The 27,529-nt window shown below is 40.8% G+C and overlaps 3 protein-coding genes and 1 long non-coding RNA gene across 5 annotated transcripts; 1 reads left to right on the top strand and 3 right to left on the bottom strand.

Annotated features, from left to right (window-relative positions):
- Positions 1 to 739: 739 nt before the first annotated feature.
- On the bottom strand, positions 740 to 10,852 carry LOC127379501 (CTD nuclear envelope phosphatase 1A). 2 transcript variants are annotated; one of them, XM_051429152.1, is made up of 8 exons: positions 10,106 to 10,852; positions 7,106 to 7,172; positions 4,761 to 4,879; positions 4,577 to 4,648; positions 4,208 to 4,324; positions 3,964 to 4,075; positions 3,039 to 3,123; positions 740 to 2,044 (listed from the first exon to the last, which is right to left on the bottom strand). In XM_051429152.1, the coding sequence occupies exons 1-8, from the start codon at positions 10,208 to 10,210 to the stop codon at positions 1,984 to 1,986; spliced, it is 738 nt and encodes a 245-aa protein (XP_051285112.1). In that variant the 5' UTR covers positions 10,211 to 10,852; the 3' UTR covers positions 740 to 1,983. The 2 variants fall into 2 exon arrangements, 1 of the variants encoding a protein (XP_051285112.1); XR_007888314.1 differs by having other exon boundaries at positions 1,980 to 2,044; positions 3,039 to 3,350.
- Positions 10,853 to 11,531: 679 nt separating this feature from the next.
- Positions 11,532 to 15,654, bottom strand: elp5 (elongator acetyltransferase complex subunit 5). The gene is made up of 8 exons (XM_051429151.1): positions 15,188 to 15,654; positions 15,011 to 15,071; positions 14,821 to 14,901; positions 12,793 to 13,004; positions 12,349 to 12,524; positions 12,159 to 12,254; positions 11,964 to 12,064; positions 11,532 to 11,852 (listed from the first exon to the last, which is right to left on the bottom strand). The coding sequence occupies exons 1-8, from the start codon at positions 15,240 to 15,242 to the stop codon at positions 11,744 to 11,746; spliced, it is 891 nt and encodes a 296-aa protein (XP_051285111.1). The 5' UTR covers positions 15,243 to 15,654; the 3' UTR covers positions 11,532 to 11,743.
- A 23-nt stretch (positions 15,655 to 15,677) lies between these two features.
- Positions 15,678 to 20,426, top strand: phf23b (PHD finger protein 23b). Its single transcript, XM_051429150.1, has 5 exons — positions 15,678 to 16,275; positions 17,546 to 17,577; positions 17,695 to 17,787; positions 17,909 to 18,524; positions 18,668 to 20,426. Exons 1-5 carry the CDS (start codon positions 16,248 to 16,250, stop codon positions 18,859 to 18,861), a joined length of 963 nt encoding a protein of 320 aa, XP_051285110.1. The 5' UTR covers positions 15,678 to 16,247; the 3' UTR covers positions 18,862 to 20,426.
- Positions 20,427 to 20,485: 59 nt separating this feature from the next.
- LOC127379506 (uncharacterized) lies at positions 20,486 to 22,222 on the bottom strand. The gene is made up of 5 exons (XR_007888315.1): positions 22,069 to 22,222; positions 21,891 to 21,986; positions 21,610 to 21,797; positions 21,098 to 21,161; positions 20,486 to 20,718 (listed from the first exon to the last, which is right to left on the bottom strand). It is a non-coding gene; the product is annotated as an uncharacterized LOC127379506 (long non-coding RNA).
- Positions 22,223 to 27,529: the final 5,307 nt, after the last annotated feature.

The raw sequence follows: 27,529 nt of genomic DNA, 5'->3' as shown, positions 1-27,529 counted from the left end.
CAGGTATATACACTCAGTGGCCAGTTTAATAGGTACACCTAGCTAAAACTAATGCAGTCTAATACAACAAGTCATCTTGCACAGTTAAAAGTGTTGATCTGTTGTACTGTATGATCATTTTTGAGGCTGTTGGAACCGTATTCCAAAAGGTGTTTCTGGTATTTACATACAAACAGGGTGGACAAAATATCAGAAATATAATGCAAACTACAAACTACAGTCTCAAAAATGATCACACAGTTGAATGGACACCTCTCTCAAACTTGAACCACGCAGGTTTTTTGCACGACTGTAGTTTTTCACTAGGTGTACCCAGCAAAGTGGCAGCTGAGTGTATCTCAACATACACACATAAAAAGTACAAGCTATGTGGCATATAGGTCACACTACAGCACTTGGACAAGCATGCCTTCATTTGTAGTTGCCACGTAGACACCTTCAGTAGGTGAAATAAACATCTCTTATTTGTAGTTTTTTTGGGAAAAGCCTGATGCAAAACTAAAATTATCCACATCTCTTGAGCCGGGTAGGAATACTAAGTGGACCAATGCAGTTTCCTTTCACACCACATGATGGCAGCAGATTAGTAAAAACAGATTGCCTCAAGCCCAAACTGTGTGAATCCATTTGAGCTCTCACTCTCACGCCCCAGCAAAGGTGGTCAGTTGACAAAGCAGCAAAATGTTATGTTAAAACTGCAGAGTGAATTGGATTAAAAGAAAACAAGCTGGATAGTAACTGGTCGATACTGACAAGTGTTTTATTAGTAACACAGACCTGGAGACAGCCAATAAGAAGCCGCTGTGAGCCTTGACGAGACTGACATTGTTCAGAAGGCATTTAAAGACGGAGGGTCTAATAGTTGAACCCATACAGTAAGCGGAGCGGGTCGAAACTGAAAGGGGGGGGGGGGAGGCTGCGAATCGAATCAAATACAAAACCAACTGCAACAAAAAACAGAAGGGGGGAGAAAAAAAAATTAAGTGCAATTCCTATTAGATGAAATCAGGATGGCATCGAATGTCAAAGGGAGAGAGCGAAATGTCATGGTATGCAGAAGTCATATTATCATATATTATAATAGAGAAACAATCAGATATGGAAAGGCGGCACGGCAGTCCATGTATCGTTACAAGCCACTTTTTTTCTTTACTTTTCAGTTGTCTTTATCACCGAGTCCAATGAAGAGCTTTTGGGAAATAGTGAAAGTTATGGCTGGGAAAAAAAAAAAAGAAGAAATATCAGGCTGCTCGGCTATTTGTCCAGAAAAACGCCTGTGGATGGTATGTTGCAAGCAGAAGTTCATCGATTACACCATTTCAGTTCGTCCGTTGTTGTTCAGGGGGAAAAGAAACGTACCTTAGCAATTAATGAATCACCGTTGGGATGTGGGGTTGATCTAAAAAGGGGCGGTTTTCTAACTTTCCCCTACTCAGTTGCTTCGAGAGGTTATGACTGTAACATTGATGAGTCGTCTGCTGAAGTGCAATGTCTGGTGATGATGCAGAAAAAGAAGAAATAATAACGTAGAATTGTCTTTGTTGCTTTGCTGATCCTCCTCTTTCCCACCTCCCAATTGTCAAAAAAGTTTAAAAAGGGACTAACGAACTCGGCAGGCATACTCCAACTCACGTACACAAGCTCACCTTCATACGCACACAGTCAGTATCAGGAGCGATAAGGCAGAGAGGCTCCGTTTTGTTTTGGAAAAAAAAAAAAAAATACAAATAAAGAATCAAGAAGAAGAAAAAAAAAAAAAAAAAAAAAGCTGGCTCCTCCTCCCTCCTCAGTAGTTTCTGGGCTCTGATGATCCCGTACTGTTCATCCCGCGTTAGGCGGTCACCCCAACCCTCATCTCCCCAGGACACGTCTGAGAGGTTCAGAGAGGGCTGGTGGGTCGTCTGTGTGGGAACGGAGGGCAGGATGGAAGCCGGCAGAGAGGAAGAGGCTGGTCAACAAGCCCCACCCTCTCGATTCAGCCAATCACCAGAGCCGGTGCTGGTGGAGGTTTCGACTGAGGACGGAGCGGACATCAGCAGTGAACCTGAAGAGAGTGAGAGAGAGAGTGAGAGGCAATTACTACTACATTGTTTGTTTCACTAGCTTAGCCATTAAAGGAATAGCTCAACATGTAATTAGCTTTCTTTCAGAGTGAGATGAGAAGGTTGATATCAATAGCACTTCTATGCTTTAAATACGAAGTGTGAGTCATATGTGTAATATAAAGACTAGAAACAGGTTGTAACAGCTGGCATGGCTCTGTCCAAAGTGAAACACTATGCTTCCTTTTAAAGCTCACTAATAAAGTCTTTGCTCAGTCTATAAATAAACAAAAAAAAAAAAAAAAAAACACAACATGATACTGATTTACAGTTAATTAAAATCAGTCCAGCTCTCAGAATATAGTGTGGGTTGCCAGATAGGGTTGCTAAAGTAAAGTGTTTGATTTTGTGTTTACGGCAGTTGACTGTTGATCAGAAAGAGATTTGTCAGTCATACACGTGCACGTGTGACGTAAAAGATACAATCCTATTTTAAATCAACATAGCTGTCCACACAGGCCCCGTAACGGGGCTACGCACGTTTCCACAACACAAACACAAATATAGAAATATTCCTGAGAACATATTGATACAGCTTTTGCAAAATTTGCCTCAAAATAGTTTTCAGGTACACTGTGCATGCATATAACAGGACAGGCAGGTAAGGTTTCAGGTAAAATAGATGGGGCATCTTCATTGATTAATCAGGCTGTTCAATATATCATTATGAGAGGAATACCTTACTTTTGTCAACAGCTTTATTGAAATAGTTTTATTCCGAAAACTGTCAGTAAGGTGTTACCTGCAGTCAATGTTAACTGTAATCAAATTAGAGTTTAACAGGTAATGACAACTAAAATCACGTATAATAGTTGCAGCCATTAGCTTACAGCTCTTAAATGACCACGGACCATTTGAATAGAGGCAGTGTGCACAAGAGTTAAAGTGTTTGCATTGTCTATTTGCTTTCATGCCAACTTTATTACGCCTTTTTACCTTAGTGCATCCAGCATAGGCAGCAAGTTAAGAAGTGCTGTGTCACTAGGGTCGCTGAACCAGGACTTGATGGGTATTGCATTGTCTGGAGGGCAGAAAACAGCCAGTCAGTCGTGTCAGAGAAATGGAAAATGGTTGTGATTTTATGCTGCTCTGTTAAAGAGGCCACTGAGCGTTAGAGGAGCTGCAGATTTAATGTACTGTTACAGCATTTACAATACAAGCCTTGTAGTGAGAATAAGCCGCTCAGTTATTTGTCCTCTTCCTGCCTCATCACAAGGTTGATGTGTATGGGATGAGGTCTCATTTCATCTTGTATGTTAAATATGTATGGACACAGAATACAAGCAGCTGAATACACATCAAAAACTGTTACAATACATTTAAGCTATAAAGTTTTTTACCTTTGAATACTAATATAAATAAAGGACCTCCAAAAATATTTATAGCTGTTCTTGTTTCTTTACATTACCAAAAACTACATAAGTCAGTGGTACCCAAATGTTTTACATCGTGCCATCTTTTATCATTTACAAATGAATCATAAAATTTTCAAAGCCGACATATTAAATCACATCACAGAGAAATCACAGATGGAATTAATACCATTAAATAAGCTTCGCTCTAGCAATTAATGCAATCAGAAACTAATTAGCCGATTAGTTACACCTGTGTTTGACACTGAAGAAAGGTTGACTGAACTTTAAATTCTCTACACATTTGCACTCTGTTACGGCACTGAGTTCAAGAACCACTGACGTTTATGAAGTTATCTGTATGGTGTAATACATCAACCCCTATAAAAGCTGCATTTCAGATATTTTAACTATCTGGTCAGTTTTATTCTTTGGACATGAGTTTAAAACACTGAGGACAAACTGATGTACGGCAGGTACAAGTGACTCCATGAGGCTTTGGGTCTTACCTGGATGGCTACGATAAGCACCAGGCGAGTTGTCCAGGATGACAATACTGGACAGGTCATCGTGTACTACAGACAGGTCTTTAATATAACTACCTAGATCCAATGTACAATGCTGGCAAAAGAAACAAAAACACAAAAGTCACCGACACCACTACAAAAGGAGAGTAAAGAGACTTCAAAAACCAAAGAGCCGAAGCAGTGTCAGCTTTAACACATGCTGTTTAAATACAGTTGAGAGCAGTACCTGTCTGTAGTATCTGCGTTTCAGGATGTTCCTGTTGTTGTCCAGCTTGTCTGCCACTGCTGAGCCGTAGATCTCCATACTGGCTGTGAAAACCACCAGCTCATACCATTGGCTCACCTGTGTACACAGACAGAGTACACAGCACACAATAGTATAAGTACACAAGTACTAGCTAAAACAGAAAGTCTCTGAGGATTATTAGCCAAAACAAATAATGTTTTATGACATCAGGTAGTGTGAGAGTGAAGTACAATGGGGAGTGATGGTAAAGATGACATACAGGATAAAAAGTGATCCAGCTATGATGTTTCAAGTTAACAGTGTGCTTTACTGTTCCAGCAGTGACACTGATCACAGACCAACACTCACCACTTCTAAAAAGAAGTCAACATGTGGCCTTTTATGTACGAAGAATCTGACTGGGTGTTTGTCAATGACGACCTGTGAAGAGAAACAAACATAGGAACCTCGATCATTTACATAAACTGCATTTAGGCTCGAATGCGTATACGAGTTCAAACATGTGTGTATGTGTGTGTCTGAATGCTCATACTTTGAGGATGAAGTCTGGCGGTGTGCCAGGTCTCACTGTGGGTCTGAGGACCCCGTCATGGTGCGAGTGAATCAGCGTCTCATCCAGATCCAGAACCAGAATCTTCCTCTTTACTGCATCTAGAGTTTATCATACAATATAGACACGTTTGACACAGTCCATTCATATGCACACAGAAAACCAGGTTACAGGGAGAAATTAGGTTACACAAGAAATTGTGCAACATGTTTACATGCACTGTAGTAACATGGTTACTGTAAATCTGAATATACATGTAGCAGGCTATGGAAACAACTTCTTAAAGAGGGTACTTATTGTCAGTCTCACTTCTAGTTTAGGACCAGTGTGTAACAGATAGGATCTATTGGCAGAAATGGAAAATAATATTCATAGGTATGTTTTCGTTAGTGTATAATCACCTGAAAATAAGAATTGTTTTGTTGCTTTTCTCCAGGAGAAATCTAGCTGGGGATATTGGGTTTCTTTGACTTCTTACCCTGATCACAGAAACCCTTTTTTTTTTTTTTTACTACAGGAGGTCGACTCTAATGTAGTTACAAGTAAACACACTCATTGAGACCAAATAGAAAAACTCTGTGCCAGCTTGGAATCACCAGAGTGCCCATAATATTAATAGTTATATACTGTGAAACTAAAGCTAACAAGGAGCAATCTGGTATACAATGTGAAGGGAGCAGCCTCACACAGGTTTTATTAAGTTGCTTGCTTTGACTTTTATATTACAGCACAAATAAGTTGTTGGTTTATAATCAGGAGAAAGCCTGACTAAGGGGATATTATGGGCTTAGTCACTGTGTCACACTGTCACATTCCAGACACTGGCACCATAATACCCATAATATGCACTATAATACGCTGCTTTCATCTGAAAGCTGCTCTTCAATGCAGTTTTTCTGGCTGCAAGGACTTCCAGGAGATGTGTCTCACAGCTAAAGACCCTTTCTGCTGACCTTACAGTGAGGTATGAGACCGCTGTTGAAACAGTTGCTTTAATTCTGTCCACGTTCTCGTCAATACCAGCAGGAATAGCACCCTTTTACTGCTAAGTGAATGTAAAGGAATCACTCAGTCACTGGAGACTGGACCCGGACCTCCAGCTGAGGTCACTGTAGCGAGTGAGAGGCGAGTCAAGTGAAACTGAAATGCAATCCTTCCTCTGACTCAAGAGTGTGCTTTTCAATGAGCTCTCTACAGGCAGAAGGGAAGCTGATTCAGAGTGCACACACACCGGTCCATGCTAGTGCAAGTGCTGCCTGTCACATTTAGCATTTCCTTTCCACTTCCACACCACAAACACACGGCTCGTAACTGTTACAGTCAGGGCAGGAAGCTGCATTTATTTTAGTTTTTTGCCACTTTGTGGGCTGGATTCGGACATTTAGCTACCAGAATTCACTCATTTACTCAAATGCTTTTTTTGGGACAATGCTGTTTACCTACCACAGTGGCTTACTGTCTGTTGCCAGATTAGGCTGCCTTTTAATTTAGCATTCAGGTTACAGGCCTTGACAAACACTATGGTCTGTATGCTGCCTCTTTATTAGTAAAGGCTCAGTGTCTGGTTTAATTTATATATGTGGTAATATTATCTACATTATGCAGAACTGGTACTACATTCTTGGCATTTTACACTAGCTTATTAAATATCCAGCACGGAGGTTAGTGACTAGCTGTGGTTTTAGTGGTGTCTGTCTTTGCTTTATCGACAGGCATTAATCTCATTTCACACTGTACATTTATAGCTGTGCACCTGACTGACATTTCCTTTAAAGTGGGCATGTTGTCTGAGTGAAATTCAGGAATACTGTCAGCAAATATCCCTTATTATTGTTCTTCTGCTTTCAATTGTAAGGATTTCATCTCACTACACTGTTGAAGAAATAAACTTCAGCCAAATGCCACCTTACATGTAGAACAAGTCATTGTTAGTAGGATATTAAAAAGACATAAGATCACACAATAATAGCACACAGTCATATCAAGGTTTATCTGCCCAAAAATACAGATGATGTTAATTTACTCTGAGGTGAGGATGGCCCTGAGAAAGCGGTCACGCTGTGTGTCTGTGCACAAGTGTTGTTGTGTTGCGGATAACTTTCCTTTCCTTATCCCTTCTTGCTTGACAGACTGGTTTGACTTCTACTTAAATTTCCACATTACAAATATGTTGTGATAGTGTCTCCACTCTGTTATCAGAAAAAACAAACAATCGTGTGGAGATAAAAGAAAGTATTCGCTATACTCTTCCAACCATGCTCACAATTCTCAAGGGCCCCCGAAAATGTATCTGAGCTGTTGTATCATGAAAACAATCGTGTACTCACTGAGTCTGTTTCTGGAGATAGGTGACAGAGGCAAAGTGTCGTATCGCACCGTCTGATACTGGATTATCTGCAAATGAAGAAGCCAAATGAAACGGTCAGACAACACTTAACAGATCAGGACAGTGTTAAAACGACTAACCTTATACACCACAGTAAGCCGTAATGAGTTAATCGCACCATAGATAGATTTCAAATGTGTGTTTTTGAACTTTGATTATAGATGAAAAAAGGGGAACTACATTCACACTGAGGACTCCAACCTTTTATTTCCCATTACACTCTAAACGTTTGTCTTCATTTCTAAAGAAACATTTGGTGTGATTTTACACAGAAGGCTGGTATTAGTGTTTTGGGAAACATTCAGGGCATAAGGAAAAGCGGCTTTACGTCATCTTGATTGCCGCAATCTATAATCCAATTCGAAAAAACAAGGTTTGAACTTAACTGAGCTAAGGATGATTTAGACCAGACGTAAGGCTCTCTATTATGGTCTCAAAACTTTAAATCTTGAACTTATATTTTAGCTTTTAGACATCAGCGCTCTTCTTTTACTTCACATTATAGATTGGGCAAGAGAACAGAGGATGCCAAACTGAAATGAACTCAGCTCTGTCCAACCCTGACTCCTCCTCTCCAACTTCCTCGCCCTGCTCTGGTCAGAGGGACTAGAGACAGGATCCTTTCCAGTGCCGCTCTTGCCCAGGGGCTCTGCACTTTTCTTCACAGGGCTATTTTTATCCCCCCACCCCCCCAGCTGTCGGTGGGTGTCAGCCGAGCATGGGGCACACACAGAAAGGGAGACTTGCAGGGTGACTTTGACTAAGCCTGGGCTGCTTGGTACCTAAGCCTTGGCCAGGGCCTCCCTCTGTGTCCCCTCCCACTGCTGCCTGGCAGAGTAAGCCTGGGGGAAGCCTGTTGGTGCCAGCAGCTGCTGGGCACCACGGGGGGACCTCACCCTTGACTCGGCTATCTGCACCTCCATGAGCGTCCACCTGGACCCCTGGCCTGTAACCTCACACCGAGTCCTTAGACTTACTTTGCCTCCAGACTACAGCTACAGCTAACATTTCAAATAATGTTGGTTTCTAGAGCAACAGCTGGAACCACCAGAATACTGGCAATTGTACTTTAATTCAATATTCATTTGTTGATTATTTTCTTGATTAATCTATTAGTTTAAGCCAGACCCCAAGTTGTGCATATTCACTATCACGGCAGATTAAGAAAACCAGCAGATTTTCACAACTGGGGGCCTTTTTTTTGCTTTAAAAATTACATGAATGATTAATTGATACTTAAAATTGTTGCAGATTAAATTTCTGTTAATGAACTAATCAACTTATCTTGCTAGGGGTGCTGATTAGCTGATTGTTTCAGCACTGATCACACTGAACTTGACCACACACTGTCTCATGCAGTAGATAACAAGCAGAACCACTAAGGAACACTGTTGTCAGTAAGATAAATAAACAATCATCTCGTCATCTGTTGACGCAGTGTAGCGTGCACAGGATTATGACGTAGCCTTAATATTTGTAATCCAATAGTTTTTATTAAACGATTCGTTGACTTCTCAAATGGGAAATCACCCTGAGGCCTACCTTATTCACAGACAACAGAAGGAGTTGCCAAGGGATTATCAAAGTTACAACAAACCGGGGCATTAATACCCTTGTTTTAAATCTGTTCAGCGGGTGAGGTCTTAACATCCCTCACCTGAAATATTATTTTCACTTGTCATAGTTTACCTGATCGTCATCTATAGGATGACCTACGTCACACTGCTGGCTACATCCTCACATTGTTCCACTGCATCGGATAAAGTAAACAACAGCGCTAAACTGCGAGTGAAAATGAGAGAAACAGAGGGAGGGAGAGAGAGAACAGTACGCTCTCTGTGCTGACATAATCCCTCTCACTTCAGCCATAACATGGACTGGACTACTCAACTCTCAGGGCCTGTTGACAACCCGCAAGTGTTACTGCCACACAATAAAACTGCAGACAAACCTCGAACAGCAAAGATGATTACAACACACAGGGCACTCCTCCAAGCTTTGTTGGCGTGATACGGAGCTAGAGTCGAAGTCCACTCACATTACACCACATATGCATGTCTATTAACGACTCGACGGCACCTGTGTGTGTGTCTAAGTTACAAGCAGGTGGCTTCTGTCACGTTAAATGCCATGTTTATTGTGGAGGCATTTGCAAGCAATTGAAGGTGACCTGCAGGCTTATACTGGCTGTTCCTCAAATTTAGTGTTGTGGATGTGGGAGGTTTCCTCTTTGCACTGTAGCTGAATGAACCATTCATTCACACTGTCTCCTCACACAAAAACAGCAACCTAGATACATTATTTAAGAACTGAAACGGCTTATTAATCAACCGGTTGAACTAGGACCAACCAAAATGTAATCTGCAACAATCCTGGATCAATATAACATTACAGTCTGTGGTTTTAGCTTCAAACGTGTTAAGATGTGCTGGTTTTCTCTGTTTTAAATTGAATTATATTGTGAACACTGTTTGGTTTCACCCCGTTAGTCAGACAATATTAACTATTTTAAACTCTTTTCATTATTTCCTCATTCATTTACATCCTGCGTGGCACTTTATGCACTTTTTGTGTCGCAAACATCTTTACACTACTTAATATATAACTTTTAAATGAAGTTTTAGACACTCCTAGTCCTCTTTATGCTGGATAATATAGCAATTAGTTTGACACATATCTTATTAAGCCTAAGTGGGAGACTGAGGCTCCTCAGACAATGAGACTTTACCATCATTGACCACCATGCTGAGAGAGCACAGGTGACAAACACAGCTAATCTATAGCTCTCTTGGAGCCAAACTGAGCCTCCCAACATGTGGACATGATCTGAAATATAATGTTTAAGCACATGGGAGCCATGGCAACGTAAAGATATCGCTCACTTGTTACAGACACACAACAGGATGACCTGCCCAACATGTTTCACACCCCTCTTTCTCACCGTCCGTAGGTGCTTCCTGAGGATGTACATGATGAAGCCCCATATTCTCGACGTTACGCCGAGAAAAGTGCGGATGCCAAGTAAACATTGCCGGGTCTTCAGCATGTTGACGAGCACGCAAAGACCCCCACAGCAACTCAACTTAAATTCTCAGTTGATAGCACGCTTTGGTCCGAAGTTGCTGGGGGCAATTACTGAAGGGACTTGCTTGCTAGTGAGCCGTCTTTTAGCCACAGCCGCCAAAACAACGAGCAATTTAAATTAACAAGAGGCCAAGCAAACGTGTGAGTACCTCGCTCTGCACACTTGTGGCACATTAAACATTACACAGAGGGCATTTTCATTGTAACTGGGAAACGTGGACGTGGTCAAAGGGAAAGAGAGAAAAAAGCTGCTGCACGACGACGACTGCTGCTGCTGCTGTATGGACCTTAGCACGAAGCTCGTTGACAAGCTAGCTCAGGAGCTAGCTGTGTACCAACTAACGTTAGCTTGTAGCCACCGAGCTACCGCTAGCTCGACAGGGTGACCACCTTGAACCGAGGACAAAAATACCCCAAAAAAGCTGTGAGGCCGCTCGATGTCAGGCACCGGTTCAACGTGACTTCACTCTGTGCGGCGTCCGAAGACAGACAGCTTCACAAAAGTTCCCCAAAGTGTAACCGGCCCGGTTAAAATCAGTTTGTAGTCCAGTGGAAATCCGGAATGAAACTGCGAGCCGCCATCGCCGCTTTGCCGTCACTTCCGCGAGAGGGTTCGCGTGGTTGCGCGCAGCACGTCCACGTGGAAAGAAAATAAACAGACGTGGACGAGCAGCGGTGTGTCCAAATCAACCAGCTTTTATCATCGGGTTTTAGTTTGTTCAGCAGTCATTCAGACACTTTGTTTGCAGTGCGGTTGAACACGGACACTGTTTGTGTGTCATTTGTGTTTGTGCATAAAGTTTTATTCTCGTTTTGACTGCAGCTTGATGGACGTCGATAAACCTCATTGTGCTACTGTGATTCAAAGCTGTAAAATAATAAAATATGAAAATGTAACTGGGCGTGGGTGGATGTGTTTTTACTCAGACTGTAAATTATATTTGGCAGGGGCAGCTTTTACAGCTGAGAGAAAGATAATTACACTTAATTAATTACTTCAAACTCATAAAGTCTCCTCTGACACTGATGTGCAAATAGCTCATATTATTTAGAGATGTTATTTATAAATGGAAACACATTAAGAAATCCAGATTTGTCAAAATCACGTGCAAAACATTGTTATCATATAAATGTATGTCATGGTTATTTCCAGTCATGATGATTTTCTTTTATATCACTTTAATCAGTGTAAAGAGTCAGCTGGATGACTGATGAAAGCAACACTTCTATGCAATGGATTGTACAATGTTCATTTTTATGAAAAAGCAAAGTGTGACATAAACTTACAGTCAGATAAAAGCATATTTTTATTAAATAAATAAAAACAACATTAAAAAAACTGAATCATCAATTTAATAAACATAATACAGATTTTTTTTTGTTCATTATTTTATATCTTCAAATGAGACGGTGATAAAGCTTTGAATCTTCACTGCTGAAAACGACTCAGTGTCTTGAATGGCAAGGAAAACCGTGGCTCTTCGTTGCCCTAACCCTACACATCAAGATCGTCATCAGGGTCCTCCTGGTCGTAGTCGTCATTGGCATCAGGCTCATACAGAATTCGTCCTGAACCTGGACCTGAATGGAGCAGAGCAGTTTTCCTGTAAGAGGAAAAAGGGGACAGCAGTTAAGGTTGTTAAATAAAACACATGGAATGTATCCTGAGGAGAAAAATGGTTAAAAAACACGAGACTTGTGGGAAAGTTCCTCACTTCTCTTTGCTGAAGACAAAGGGAAGAGAAAGTTTCTCCTTGGCCTCGCGCTCTGTATCAGACAGTCGAAGGTTGAAGGTCAAGTTGGCTGTTGGGTCCGTCTATAGAAACACAAGAAGAACACTTTCAGTCTTGTTATATCTGAACCTGTATTCTATTGATGGTGTGAATGTATTAAGCTTGTGTTATATTCACCTCCTGTTCCTCGGGGTCAGTCTGTTTGGGTCCAAGATGGCTGGGCCTGCTCTGCACTGCGACTGTAAGATCCTCTTTGATGCTGAAAATCTCCTCCTAAGGACAAAAAAACCCCCCAAAAAACAAAGTTACCAATCATTTTTAACAGTGTAGTAACACAAAGTAGTTAACCAAATTTAACACTGCTTACATCTTGCATAACTTTCCCCGATTTTGAGCGCTTTGTTATCTTTGCCACTGCCTCGTCTCCCTTCATCCCAGGTGCTACAGTGACGACTGAAGTTGCCAATTGGCATACACTTCCCACAGTACCCCTCTGATGCATATCTGCATGGAGCAGAGCGATAATAGCTCTCACAGCTCCCCCTAATGAAAACACAGAAAAATACCTTTAAATACTGGAATTACTTAATAGTTTTTAAATTCCACATTACTATAAAATGTGTTTGTTTGACAATATGGTGGTGCAGCCTTTAATAAATATTTAATTTAATAAATATTCTCTTAATCATTAGAGATAGAGGCTTTACAATGACTCTTCCAGCCTGGATGTCATACCTTCCTTCATTCAACACCACTCGAAAAACTTGCGACATCATGCTGACACGCAGATATTAGAAATTTCATTTATCACCTTTTCTAAGTTGTTGAAGAGTCTTGCAGACAGCAGGAGGGCTGTGGTGTCTCAAGATCCACGAAAGGGAGTCGATCACTAACGTAGCTGGTTTGGGGTGTGATGTTTGCTTGACCAGACGTGTCAGTTCCTCCAAGCAGAACTGGTGAACTGTGAAAGTTGGGTTATCAGTCCAGCCAAGTGGGTCTGTATAAGCATTGTGAAAGTGTAGCCTGAAGGGACAAACACAAATTGTTAATGGTCGGTTTGATTATACGTAGATCAGCCGTAACATTATGACCACACAGGCACCCTGGTGGTCATAATGTTAAGCAGCCCCCATACACAACAAACTGTTCTGACACCTTTCTATCAGAAACAGCATTAACTTTTTTCAGCAGTTTGAGCTGCAGTAGCTCGTCTGTTGGATCGGACCACAAGTGCCAGCCTTTCACTCCCCATACGCATCAGTGAGCCTTGGCCACTAATGACACTGTTGCTGGTTTCTTGGAGCACTTTTGATAGCTACTGACCTCTGCAGACCGGGAACAACCCACAAGAACTGCAGGTTTGGAGATGCTCTGACCCAGTCGTCTAGCCATAACAATGTGGTCCTTGTCAAAGTCATTCAAATCCTCACGTTTCCCATTTTTCCTGCTTCTAAAACATCAACTTTGAGGAAAAAATGTTCACTTGCTGCCTGATATATCCCACCCACAGACAGGAGCCATGATAATCAGATAATCAGTGTTATTCACTTTACCTGTCAGTACTCACAATGTAATGGCTTTAATCATTTAAGTGCCTTGACGACATAAAGGCCTGGATGACTCGAACTTTTAAATTTCAATGATAAAAGACAGAAGTGATGGTTTTGGTGGCACCACAGGGATCCCCCGTAGATCTGGGTTCCTTGGCCCAGTATATTAAACCTAGCATCACAAACCTAGGGGTTAAGGTGGACCCTGAGCTTAAGTTTGACAGTCAGATCAAGGCTGTTGTCAAATCAAGCTTTTCCATTTGAGGCAGCTGGCCAAAATAAAGCCAATTCTATCAAGGCAGCACTTTGAGACGGTAATCCACGCCTTGTTACCGCCGGCTGGATTACTGTAATGCACTATATGGGGGGTTAGTGGGTCCTCCATCGCCCGTCTTCAGATGGTACAGAATGCTGCTGCACGTCTTTAACTGGCACATGTAAACATGAGCACATTTCCCCCATTTAGCCTCACTCCACTGGCTGCCAATTCAATTTAGGATCCATTTTAAAATTCTTTATTTGCTTTTAAATCCCTAAATGGTCTTGCCCCGCCCTACCTATCTGAGCTTCTACACCCCTATAACCCGTCCGCCCCCTCAGGTCAGATGATCAGCTGCTCCTGAGTGTGCCTAAAACTAAGCGGAAGCTCAGAGGGACCGTGCCTTGCTGTGTCTGCTCCTAAATTATGGAATGATCTGCCTCTGCACATTAAACAGGCCTCTTCTCTGTCTGTTTTTAAAACCGGTCTTAAAACCCATCTCTTCTCTGTGGCCTTGACACCTAGTAAGATGTCACTTTATTTACTTGATTTATTTTTGTATTTGTTATTTTTACTTTTTGATTGCTTGTTATTGCATGGTTATTATTTTTATTTATGTCTTTTCATTTTATTGTTGTATTATATGTTATTTTGCGCCTCATGTGAGCTGTTATGTCTTTTATTTATGATGTCTTATTTATTCTCCTGTACAGCACTTTGGTCAACTTTGGTTGTTTTAAAGTGCTTAACAAATAAAGTTGGATTGGATTGGATTTAGTCTATAAAAATGTAAGACAATTGTGAAAAAAATGCAATGTCAGTTTATTCAGTTCACGGTGATTTATTCAAAAGTCTACTATTGTTTGATCAAAAGTAATTAGAAATTCAATTTACAAAGAACAACAACACTAGAAACGTTGGACCCAGTAAACCTCACATTTAGCTTGATACATAACTTACACTATTAACCAATAACAGATCAGGTGGCTGTTAACTTTATTTTAATGCACTAATCACACTATTAAATTACCTCTGAATTGGTGATCCTTTCAATCCATCTTTCAGTTCTTCCTCACCGACCTCAAAGCCAAGGACATGGACAGCTTCCTCCCTACGTTTGTACCACAGGTAAAGACAGGTTTTTATTACGGTTTCTTCCTAATAAAAACAAAACTTGGACGACATTAATAAATGATAGCGTATAAATAACCAAACCACACCTGTTCAACGCAGCATTGATGAAGCTCCTCAGGAGGTGTCGACCAGAAAGACAAGCAGAATCTACCAATGCAAGTAGAAATTACATGACTTCACTGTAAGCTATTTATTTACATAACACTTCTGTTATTGTTCCCAATTTAAAGACTTAAATTCAACATGACATTTAAAGCAAATACCTTGTATTAAAAGAAATCCTCCAGCATCGGTGCCTTGCAATAATTCAGTTAACATTGTACAGTGTAAGTAAATCCTATTAGGGTCCAGGTGAGTTAGCTCCAGCTAGTTAGCATGCTTCTTGTTTACCACATAGTCAGACGTGAGGAGCACAATAAAACCTTGGAGATCTCGGTAGTTTAAAGCCAGCAGAGCGACATCTCTCACAGTTCAGATTATCGATCCACTAAAGTCACAGCAACTTATCTTTCACAGGAACAAATATGTTTTCCTCCAGCACGTATCGCTAGGTAGCATGTTCAGAGTGTACAGAGTCAAAAACACCACCTCCACAAGTCCCTCCCTGCCTCTAATATCGGACACATGTGGGAAATGTAGTTCCGGAACATGCACGACCCCCGCCCGGTGCCTCGCCGAACGCCTGCGCGATAAACTACCTCACCCAGCATGCACCGCGGGATACATTGCGCTGGCAGCCTGAAGAGGTTTCTGCCGCGCACGGAGAGCACCGTGCGGAATAAAGTCAAAACTCCGGTCGTTTTGTGTGCATACAGCGAAGAAACGAAAAAAAAGAGAGAGAGAGAGAGAGAGAAAGAGAGAAAACTTCCCAGCAGAAGTTGCCGTCATGGAGCCACATTCACTAACACTCGCGGTTAGCTGAGGAGGTTCTGTGCAGTTCTGCCACATTTCGGTACCGATGGTTATATAAATGCAGTGACGAAGAAAAGGAGCGAGAAGCGACCGAGGAATTAGTGTTTTTGTCGGGCTCATAACGTCAGTGTGGCGGTAGTTCAGAGGCGGTGTGCTGCTGCTGCTGCTACGGTCGCGTAGCTGCTGCGAGGGAGCATCACAACTTCGACCCACAGTGGAGTGGTTTTATTTTTTATTTTTTAAAGGAAGAGTCTCGTCGGTCTTCCGCGCCCCTTCGGCTTGTTGCTGCTAAAGTTGCCCGGCGGTAAGGTGCAGCCACGCCGGGGGAAGGCACAGCGCGACGGCCGCTACTCTCCGGCTAGCTCGCCTGCTGCTTGTTTCTTGGATCGAGGCCTTGTCGGTGAGGCGACAATGCTTGACATAATGTCCGAGCACCAAGGTACGTTGGACCGGAATCGGTGTTGAGCCATTAAACACACACACACACACACACACACACACTGTCTGCTCTGTTTCACGCACATTAAGATGGCTAACTGTAAACCAAACCTAAGTTGTGTGCAGCGCTTCGTTTGGTTGCGTATGCCGTGTTAATAACACCCCTCGCTGTTTACCGACGTGTCTCACGTCGTCAAAATGCCTCTAAAGTTGCGTTAAAGTAAATATAATCCGCGTTTCGCTGCGATTAAAGGAGCTAACTTTGGTGTTGAAGTTGAGTTAGCGTGCTAGTTTGTTAACGCGCCGACACATCTAGCTTAACGTTGTTGGCTAGCTAGCTGGATGCCCCCCCTTACCCCCTCACTAAAGACCCCCTCTAACCTGTCAGTCTGGAGTTAAATCCGCTCACTTGTCAGCCACGAAAACACAAATTTATCATGAAACGCAAACTTCAGCGCTGACAACACGGCCGATTGAACGCTACAGCTTGCTAGCGCCGAGCTAACGTGGCTAACGAGCCTCCCACTTCCATTTGAAGAAAGCTAGCGCGATCAGCTAGCCGACCCAGAGCCTGGTTGTTAGCTCGGCTCTTACAGGGACACGGTGGTAGTCGGTAGCAGTGTCGAGTTAAACGCAACTCGTTGAATATGAAGCAGATTAAAGGGACTTTTGTAACCGTGTTTTCTCTGTTATCGCTGCAGAGTTCATAACGTGTTGTGTTAGCGTCTCCTCTAAATGTCAGCTAACGTTAGCAGGTAGCGCCTCGACGATACTAAATCACAAGTTTAATGATTGGCAGCCATCAAACTGAGCTCCGTGAGCCTCGCGTTTACACAATCCGCTCTTCTTGTTCTCATTAAATGGATAAAGCGTTGTTTGTAGATGGTGTAGGGGGGTCCAGACTGTGTGTGGAGTTCAGATCGTGTTCAGGTGACACCGGTTGTTGGCAGTCAGCTCTTGTTATCATCCGATGAACCGATTTGCTTATTTTCCGCTTGAATCGGTTATCGGTGAGCTGTCGGTCAATCCGACGCACCGAAACAAACCCGGCTCTTAAAATAAACCCAGCGTGGTCGTCACTAATATCCCTGATTAAGTTATTGAGCCGTGTTAGCAAGCTAATGCTAGCGTTGGTCCACATGTGTCTCATCACACCCATTCAACCGTGTGCTTTGATAATTCTCTATATATCAGCTGTTTGGTGCAAATAAAGACTGGTTCATTTGTAACTTACAGAATTGTGTTTTTTGTTTTTTTTCCCCTTCCACCAGATTCACTGTTGACGTGCAAAACGGAATCTCTGGTGAGTACTTTGTGATGTTACTACAATCCTCTCCAGTGATTCATTCTGTAGCTTTGTGTTGTTTGAGCTTGTTTAGATTACTTTCAGTGACTTACGCAAATGTTTTGCTTCCTGTAGCCCCCAGAGAGAAAAAAGAGGACTGTAGAGGACTTCAACAAGTTCTGCAGCTTTGTCCTGGCGTATGCGGGCTACATCCCCAGTCCAAAAGAGGTCAGCTGCTATAAATGTCACTGTGGATATTAGAAATGACTGTTTGCTCAGGCCTGGCTTGCTCAAGTTGTGAAGAAACACCAATATTTTTTTTTTTTCTCCCCCCCTTGTTCTCTTGTAGGAAAGTTCATGGTCCCCAACATCCTCCAGCTCTGCACACAGTTCAGGGTTGTCAGCCGACGGAGGCGGCGGTGGCAGCAGCTCCACGGGCAACACTTGGCCAGACGGGAGCTCCGACATCCACACCATCCATACGTTTGTCCGCAAAGCTCGAGCCAATAAGGGCAAAGGTATTCGCCGCATGCACTCTGATAGCACTCTGCTGGACAAGATGCGCCTTAAAGACTCTTTGTATGAGAGCCAGGCCAGCACTAAGGCGGAGCGCAAGAAGGACAAAAAACTTAAAAAGTTGTCTCTGGGCTCGGCTATGACGGCGGCAGACAGTGGCAGCAGCGAAGGCGAGAAAAGAGCACGCATTAAACGCAGCAAAAACTCAAAACAGCCAAAACCCAAGAAGCTCAAAAGTTCCACGGCTCAAAGCGAGACAGACTCTGAGGCACGGCATACACATTCAGAGGTACGACCCATCAGAGAGGAGCTGACGGTGCACGGGGGCTCCACCCCGAGCATGCAGGGCCTGGCGAAGATGCAGGCAGACGAGTCCATGAGGGAAGCAGAGATGAGCTCCAGTGAGGGTGAGACCTGGATCGCCGATGAAGACATTATGGTGGAGTCAGGTATGATTTATAAGCTTGAATTTATTAAGATGATCATATCTGAGTCTAATTAACCAAACTGTCTCATTTATTTAACATGCACCGTTTGACGACTTTCTTATCAGCTATAATATCCTATAACTTTGTTCTCTTTCTGAACGCAGGCGACGACTCGTGGGACTTGATCACCTGTTACTGTGGGAAGCCATTCGCGGGGCGGCCGATGATCGAGTGCAACCAGTGCGGCATTTGGGTGCACTTGTCGTGTGCGAAGATCAAGAAATCCAACGTTCCCGACATCTTTTACTGCCACAAGTGCAGGGACGTGCGGCGGTCAGGACACAAAAAGGACCCCTAGAGATGAAGAGGACTGGAGGGACGCGGAGCACCCACCCTGTTTTTGCTGTCCTCTGACACTTGTTTTCTTTGATGCCTACAGCCAAAACAGCCTAAATTATCACCTGGATGGCAACTGTATTGTCACTTTGTAGGATTTCTTTTGACAATCACAACCATTCTTATTTATCCCTCACTTTTATTTTTTTCTTACTTTTTTTTTGGCTACTGTGAAGAACTGGACAGAAGGCGACAGTGACAGTGGAGAATCATTTATTTGTTACTAATTAATTCCTCTATTAATTGGCTTTATTGATTTATACTGTGCTGGTGATGTGGACATCGATTTTCACTCTTAGTCTCATATTCACTGACGGTGCATTTTGACTTTATTTCTTGAGGATGTCGACAACAAAAATCAGTGAAAATTTCCTTTAGCGTCTCAAGGAGTACCATTTTCAGTTTGATAGCCATTTCCTCTCAACTTTTAAATCAACGCAAGTTTTACACATTGGCAAACAATTTATAGCTTAAGAGATGGAAAATGTCACTCCTGTTTGTTTAGAAGTATGTGATAAAGGTGGGCAGCTCATTTTATTTTTGATCGTATTTTGGCGATTTTATTTTTGAGTTTGCGTTTTTGTTTCGGTCGTCAGTGATAATCACTGAACTTTAAAATGTAGAGATCTCACTCTTCTAGAATAAGTGATCTTTGAATTCATACAATCTGTTTAAAATTTACTATTTTGCATCTGAAATTGCATCTAAATTGCTACATTTCAAATTGCACACAGACAATTCTTTCGACAGTGCACTTTTTAAGAAAAAAATATGAACCCAAATACCGTTTCTACTGCATATATGTGTATTTGGAATATGATGAGCTACGGCTGATTTAAAAACTGTACTTAGCATGTAGCTGTGTACATTCACGATTGAGCGCTTAATGTTTCTCCCTGTCTGGCTTGTTAATCATTGATAGCCATTTACCATGAACAACATTTACATTGACAATTGTTCAATTTTGATGTTTTTGTTTCATGTGTGTTATTTTTTGTTTTTTTGTTTTTCATGTTAAAAACTCAAATGATATGAGGGGGTAATGTTGCTGTAAAACGAATGGTTTGGCAGTGCTTTACAATATCAAAGTGGCTCTGAGGCTTGTTTATGAATGGTTGTAAAATATTTGTTTTTCTGTTTCATGTGATTGTTTATTTCTTAGCTTTCTGAGAAGCGGGTTTAGAGGTGCGCCCGCATCAGAGAATGGACATAAGATTGTCTCACATCGAGAACAAAAGTTGTAGTGTACAGAAAATATGTTGATGCCGCTTAGGTTGTGGCATTTGTTTATGTTGTTTGGTTTTACCATGTGCATTTTCTTTTGTTGGTGGGAGTGTCTTGGTAAGTCTCCAGTAGCAGTTGCACTCTCTCTACAGCATCAATTCTGTGTACATATCCTGTTCTTTGACAACTGTACATATGTGAAAGTGAAGAGAGAAAATACCCAAGCAAAATCTATATTTTCTGCAGTCTGATATTGTTTTCTTTAATTGTAGCTTGAAAAATAAAAGTCTTTGGGAACATAAAGGTAAGGTGGTATATTTAATCATTTGTATTGCACATTAAAGAGAGACACTTACAACAAGTTACTTCATCACATTTAATTAGGTGTTTGCACACAGCTGTGTTTGTCTTGTTTCTGTCCTCCACCACTAGAGGGAGTGGGTCAACAGGCATCTCACTTGTTAGTATGGCAGTGAGTTAAATAATGAATAAATATGGAATATATCAGAAGGTCATGTATTGGATTGGCACTGAGCTCAATTGTTGTAGTTGCTGTTTATTCCCTGAATTCTTCCCAGTGGGTGTCAGGTTCGTCCTGTAACACAAACAACAAACATGCTACATTTTTCATCCCACAGAAGTCTTAAATACTTAAACCATTACACCAGACACCATTGTTATACTCTATCGGAGGCTACAAAGACGAACTAACGTCATGGACATTCAAGCCTGCTATTGAAATTGTAACATTTAAATAGTGACAGAGATTTATAGTGCTCATTAAAACTGCCATTTCTACTTCTGTGTGTGTGTGTGTGTGTGTGTGTGTGTGTGTAGAGCAGGTGGCATTTAAATGTCATTGTGATGAAGGCTGATTTGCTTTGGAAACAAGTGACATAAGAAATACTGACAACTTGTCCACTGTTTGTCTCTTTCTAGAAGTTTAATCGACAGTTTTTTCTCTTTTAACTCACCTTTCTGTTTCAGAAACTGGACATTTGAAATCCACCAATGGAGTCCAGAGGAGCAACCTTCCTCCTGTAGAGACAGCGATATGGGATAGACAAGCTCAGTCCAAAATACTTAATTTCTCTGATGTATGATGACTGAAAATATATAATTTATACTTTTCATTCACACTAAATATTCACTCGGTCCCACACATTCCAAAAAACAACTTCAAACTTTACTCTAAAATAACTAAAATACGCAAAAAGCAGCAACAACCAAAACATCCTCAAGTTAGAAATCCTATTTGTGTTCAACTGAATGAAGATTAAACTAAATTTATCACATTTATTTAGATGATACTTGACATAAAACATGTTAATTACCTACATTGTGATTTAATTACATTTCCAATTACCCTAACTTGTTCATTAGACACAGGCCACATTTTTAAAGCTTTATTTCCTGCATTTATTTCATTATGTGTGACTTAAAAAAAAAAACACCATTCAAACCGCATGATACAAGGTTTCCTTACCTCTTTTCATTGGCTTTACGCTGGTACTGATACTGGCTCTGGCGTTGGAAAGAAAGTTGCTCTGTTGGGGTGAGAAAGGTCTCTGAATGAGAGGGGCGACCGTCCCCATCCCTGCTCACCTCCTCGGCGTCCCCCACAGAGAGGTCAAGCAGTCGGGGGAAGAGCTCTTGGTCCAACCAGTTAACTTCCTGAGGATGATAATCAGATTATAGAAAGACTGCACAGGAATAAATGCCTGCAGGTGTTTGATTTGTCCTAAAGGGTGTGTGTATAAATCTTACCCTTTTGTTCCTGATGCTGGGCAATACAGCTGCAGATATCTCCTCCAGCAACATGTAAAGAGCCAGGAGAGGTAGCACACACCTGGAGCAAAGCATCTGACCAGAGTGAGACAACCAGAGTCAGTAACAGTCACACACTTAAGCAACTGAACTACAAAATAAACCAAACTAAACTCACCTTAAATCGTCTGTTTCCTCTGTGGAGTTCTGACCTCAAAGCTGATGATGGCTGCAACTCTTCTGAGCTGTTGACCACCGTGGAGGGTATTTGTAGACATGCATCTAGGGTGGGTTTATATTATGGGACTGGCATTGTAGGCTGTTTAGGCTAAGCAAATGTGTGTGTGTGTGTGTGTGTGTGTGTGTGTGTGTGTGTGTGTGTGTGTGTGTGTGTGTGTGTGTGTGTGTGTGTGTGTGTGTGTGGTGTGTGTGTGTGTGTGTGTCCTCAGACATGCCAATTACATCTGCCGCCTTGCCGCCTGGCATTGTCATCATTAGAGTCAACCCTCTACAGCCTCTCTGACGAGATTTTAAGTGCTGACAACATGCCTTGACACACGTACATACATGTACACGCAGTCCCACCCCCACACCCTCATCCATTTTCCCTGCAGCAGATCTGAGGGGAAGATGGGGAACGAGATAAGTCATTGTTGAGTAGCTCGCTGTTTACAGACTCGCTTTAGGGCGACGCATTTACCCTCAGGCTGGTTTGCGCTCATTCTGCATTTTTATATGAATTATAGAGGTTATTCTTCTGTTTCATAATATGGTAAATGTGCAATATTACATCTAAAATACTCAATTTATTTTACAACAATGAATAAATGTTATTCATTAAAGGTTTTCACACATGTAAAAGAAAAATCTAATGTCTAATATTTCTTGTTTGTAGTTTGAACTCATTGTTTTATTAATTGAATCATCAATTTGGACAATGATATTTTGTAAAACATTCACACATTGCTAAAATATCAGTGATATAGAGTAAATTCTTGTCTATTACTGAGTCAAGGAAGTCTTATTTTCAAAACACAAGGATTAATCTGCTTAAACATATCAAATTTGTTGAAATCAAGTGTCTTTTTTTTCGTTATTCTAGTGAAGGGCTTCTTTCAGGACACTGACTTCTACAAAATTCTTGAAATAAGTTTATTTTATTAGAAAGAGGTCAAAATAATGCTACTACATTGGCCCAATTTTTCAATTCTTTTAAGAAACTGAACTTTTATGGCTCAATAACAGAAATTGCTTGACAGATATTTTTTGCATTGTAACCTATGATCACTAATAAAACCACAAAATCATCATCAGATTTTTGTTCAAAGAAACAAACTTTGTTTCACAACATCAAACACATAAAACTAAAACTGTAATAACTCATTTTGCTCAGTTTTAATTAAAATTTGCAGCTGAAATTAGGAAAATGTGCGTACAGTTACAAAAGTCAAAGTCAAAACACTAAAATCAATCAATTAAAGACTAAATCAATAAATGCTGTGAGAAATTTATAAATGAAACACTTTTCATGACTAGTGCAGAGTTTCTTTATTCTGTTTCTGTCAATTTGTTCAAAAACAAATTTCTACTAAATGTAAGTTAATTTTTATTATTTATTATTAAAATATATATTGTTTTATATAGGATATACTACACCGGGTGATTGTTTACATTTGTTTGAAGAAAACAAGATGTTTTCTAAGTTGGGGCTCAATAGTAAAGAAAACTTACTAAGTCAATTAAAAATCTATATACAGTGATTAATTGTCTGACACTATCTGTCATTTGGATTTGACAAAAGGTTTGTTGTATTTTCTCTTTAAATGGTCGCTCTCACCCTGAAAAAAAATAAATGTACTCATCATTTGGACTAAATTATCAGTTCATTTATTAACAGTTACTCTGTAACCTTGAAGAAATGTTTTTTTGATGAACTAATTAGTCTATATGTCCAAAATGATCAATGCCATCTAAATGTATCAGAGCCAAAAAGTGACACATTTAAACTAATTAACAACAAACATAAAAAACACAAAACGGAGGAAAAATTATAAACTTATGATGAATAAATAATATAAATGATAAACAGTTTACTGACAGTCACAATTGAAGTCAATTAACTAATCAATGAATCCAATATCTGCACTAACACAGTGTGTTTAGGTTTGGAAGGCTCTATAAGAGAGAAGCAGAGATAGTATCTGGACCCCAGTGTGTGTGGTAATCTGGAAAATTTGATCACTCTGCTTCGCCCGACTTCACTGGCGGATGGCCACCCAATCCAGACCACACACAACACCCCTCCTCCTCCTCCTCCTCCTCCTCTTCCTCCTCCTTGTGCTTGCTGCCTCTGCCTACAGAAAACAAAACAGAGAGGAGACAGTGCAGCAGGGATGGATGGAGAGATTGGCAGAGGATGGGGCGGAGGAGGGAGGGGGTCCGCTCAGAGCGTATGCACATTCAGACACGTTTTCACTTTTCCTCTTTTCCCGCCCTGTCCTAATTATTTCTATTTGGGGACACTGAGACCCACCAAACATAGAGCTGGTGCTGATGGATCAGGCGTGTATAAATAAACCAAGGCAAGGCTGGCAGCATCTTAGCAGGGGCAGAGGCCAGATAGGCTGCACTGATTACCTCCATTATCAGGGACAGGCCTCATTAGTGGCCTCTGGCTGGGTGTGTGTCTGTGTGTGTCTCTTATTGCAATACAGGACCCAATGTATCCTCCCAAAGACGTAAACTCACAGAGAATCCTTCAAAAGGGAGACACTAATGTCTTGTTCAGGGCAGTGGTGGACAACCTTTTTGGTATGAAGTGCCATTTTTAAATGTTCTTGTTAATTAGTCTATCAACATTAAGATTAACATTAAGTCTAATTAGGAAATCACATAAAGAATTAAGCCTCCGAAGGATCTGTAATTTCGTTCCTTCCATACAGGCAATGTTGATTGATTGATTTTAGTTCCAAAGGATAAAATGTTAAAGCGATCTTCCCAGGATGTTAGAAGACAAAAGAAAACAAAAAGAAGCACAAGATATTCCACATAAAAAAACTAAACAACATAGTCCTGAAATCTAAAAGTACATATACAAGTTAAGAAGCCTAAAATAACTCCCGACTGACTGACAATCTCTAACAATCAGGACATTGTAATTATATATGACAGGGTGTTTAATTTCTCATCTATGTCTTGAAAATAAAAGTAATGTTAAACTATTCCTCTAACTGTACTTGACTAAATTTTTTTAAGGCACCATTAAGTTATAATTAATTGTATTAAAATAAAGTTTATACTTAACAAACACATAGTTGAAATATACTTAAACATATACACATTACTATATCTAGGCTATATAATATACTGGTATGTATGATACCTACAGGTTTAAGATATATAAATAGTATTTCTAATGTATTACATGTATATTAATACAGTTTAAGATAATTAAGTATACAAAAAGAACACAGTAGAAATACTACATAAAAATACTTAAATACAAGCTTAGCGTGTCTCACTTACTGTAAGAGCAGTCAAGTATGTTTTACATTGTACTCTTAATATATAGTTTATACATTAACTACAATATTTGTATGTTTAAAATAGGACACACATAAGGAGGCTATATTTGCTGTATGATAAAGGTGAAAGTTTATTAATTGTTTATAGTTTTAGTTATTGAAGGTCCTCAAAAGTATAGTAATATGAAAGTATGTGTCTGTGTGACAAAATCTGAGGAAATCAGCTTAATCCATCTATCTGTCTGTGTGCTTGATTCACCGATTCGTGGCTTAATATGTCCTGTGTGTGTGTGTGTGTGTGTGTGTGTGTGCTGAATGACTTCTCCCATACCCCGCCCCAGTCCAGTGCCCTATAAGTACCAGGCATTGCAGTAGGTGCCAAATATAGACTCGACAGAGACTGCTCCCTGCACAACTGAGAGCAACTTTAGAAACGATTAACATGGAAAAAATGAAAAAATGTAAAATGATAAATAAACAAAACATTAGACAGATTGAATTTGTCCAGAAATCTTGTGTCAAATAAGTTGTTTGTTTTCATGTTGTTCATGGAATTAGCCACAAATTTCTGAATATCTAAAAAATTAAAGTGTTTCCATCCATTACTGTTATGGGGAACGTTGGTTCATTGAAATAAGCAGTATGGTGCTAATGACAAATAATATAAATAAAAAATAAAATAAATATCAACCGCCACTGTGTGCGTTTTAGAAATCAATAATGTTCTCATACATTTTTTAATTACTACTTATATACTCATATATATATATATATATATATATATATATATATATTGCTCTTGGCAAGAAGAAAGCAATCGTTTGTTTTGTAACGTTACATCATCCATGGTTAACTAAAATCAATAACATTTAATACATAAGTTAGTGACATCAGTGGATCACTTTAGAAAGTGTTTTTACATGCTGTCAGATTTGCATAATGAATGAGAACCCGACCGATTTAGGGTTAGAGCCCCAGAAACCAAATGTGGCCAAAACAGATCATTAAATGATAGTACGTGTTAATTTAACACTTTCTTTTTATTTCGTTTTTTTATTTTATTTATAGCGCTCATTCTATCATCACACAACAATTAACACTTGACTTTACAATATAATCCCTAATTTTTCCTCTTCGATAACAGTCGGCGCTCTGTGAGCTGTTCGGTTACCTTGGCAACGGTCAACGCCAAAACATGCGCGTTATCGTGCGCATGCGCGGAGTTCTATGTGACGTTCGTGCTTTGATGCGTTCTATGTGACGTTCGTGCTTTGATGTTCAGAATGAAGTGTGTTCCTGGAGGTATATATCGAGGGCTGCTTTGTAAAATCTGCATTTCATTTTCGCCATTGACCAGTGAGTTCCAGACCACAGTCAGAAAACTGAGGATCCACACATTACTGAACACTTTACAGTAAATTAGTTGTGACAGAACAAGTGAATACCATGAACACATCTGAATCCACGATGGACAGCACTGTCTTCATCACCAAAGACACTCTTCTGCCCATTGTTAAGAAATATTTCGATGCAATCTCTGCAGCCCAGTGGGCACTGCTGGCTACAGGCCCTTTGGACACAGATACAATTTCCATTCTGGCAGACATGATCACGGAAGTGATTCAGACTGCCACCATGAAAACTGCCCAATTTATCGTTGAGGAGTGCGTGGCCAAGAGTGAATCTCTGGCTGATACAAGTGCACCTTTAGAGACTTTAAAAGCTCAACTAGGAGTCTCCCTCAATGGCAGTTTTGCTGACGCTCTGCGCATCCCACTGCAGATGTGTCAGTGTGCAGACACACTGACCGAAATGGTGGTGAAGGAGGTGTCACAGAAAGTCAATTCTGTTGTGCCGACTGCCATCAACTGCCCCAGCTGGCCGGAGAAGCCTGCGATTTTCAATCTGGGCAACATCTCAAACACAGTGTCTCTTCGGCGCATGGTGTTCCAAGTGTCCTCATGTCTGAAGGGATATTTAGCTAAAGTGGAATACCGGTGTCAGTGTTGGCGGCCAAAAAGCCCAAAAAGATCTGAATGTCCAGATGATATCCTGGAATCTGAAGAAGAAGAATCTACTGAGAGTATCAAGTCTGCAATCTCTGTCCACAGTGTG

This window comes from Dicentrarchus labrax, unplaced genomic scaffold (assembly GCF_905237075.1).
Source record: "Dicentrarchus labrax unplaced genomic scaffold, dlabrax2021, whole genome shotgun sequence".
NCBI lineage: Eukaryota > Metazoa > Chordata > Actinopteri > Moronidae > Dicentrarchus > Dicentrarchus labrax.
This window is presented reverse-complemented; position numbering and strand designations above follow the sequence as displayed.

What these genes read in the sequence shown, in the direction of transcription:
- elp5 (XM_051429151.1), bottom strand. Translation starts at nt 15,242, where the DNA reads ATGTTAACTGAATTATTGCAAGGCACCGATGCTGGAGGATTTCTTTTA. An exon ending in ATCAATGCTGCGTTGAACAG is followed by an intron (nt 14,902 to 15,010) that starts GTGTGGTTTGGT and finishes GTACAAACGTAG; the next exon opens with GGAGGAAGCTGTCCATGTCC. An exon ending in CGGGGAAAGTTATGCAAGAT is followed by an intron (nt 12,255 to 12,348) that starts GTAAGCAGTGTT and finishes TTTTGTCCTTAG; the next exon opens with GAGGAGATTTTCAGCATCAA.
- phf23b (XM_051429150.1), top strand. Translation starts at nt 16,248, where the DNA reads ATGCTTGACATAATGTCCGAGCACCAAG. An exon ending in CGTGCAAAACGGAATCTCTG is followed by an intron (nt 17,578 to 17,694) that starts GTGAGTACTTTG and finishes TGCTTCCTGTAG; the next exon opens with CCCCCAGAGAGAAAAAAGAG. An exon ending in AGACATTATGGTGGAGTCAG is followed by an intron (nt 18,525 to 18,667) that starts GTATGATTTATA and finishes TTCTGAACGCAG; the next exon opens with GCGACGACTCGTGGGACTTG.
- LOC127379501 (XM_051429152.1), bottom strand. Translation starts at nt 10,210, where the DNA reads ATGCTGAAGACCCGGCAATGTTTACTTGGCATCCGCACTTTTCTCGGC. An exon ending in TCAGGAAGCACCTACGGACG is followed by an intron (nt 7,173 to 10,105) that starts GTGAGAAAGAGG and finishes CTTCATTTGCAG; the next exon opens with ATAATCCAGTATCAGACGGT. An exon ending in TATCTCCAGAAACAGACTCA is followed by an intron (nt 4,880 to 7,105) that starts GTGAGTACACGA and finishes GATAAACTCTAG; the next exon opens with ATGCAGTAAAGAGGAAGATT.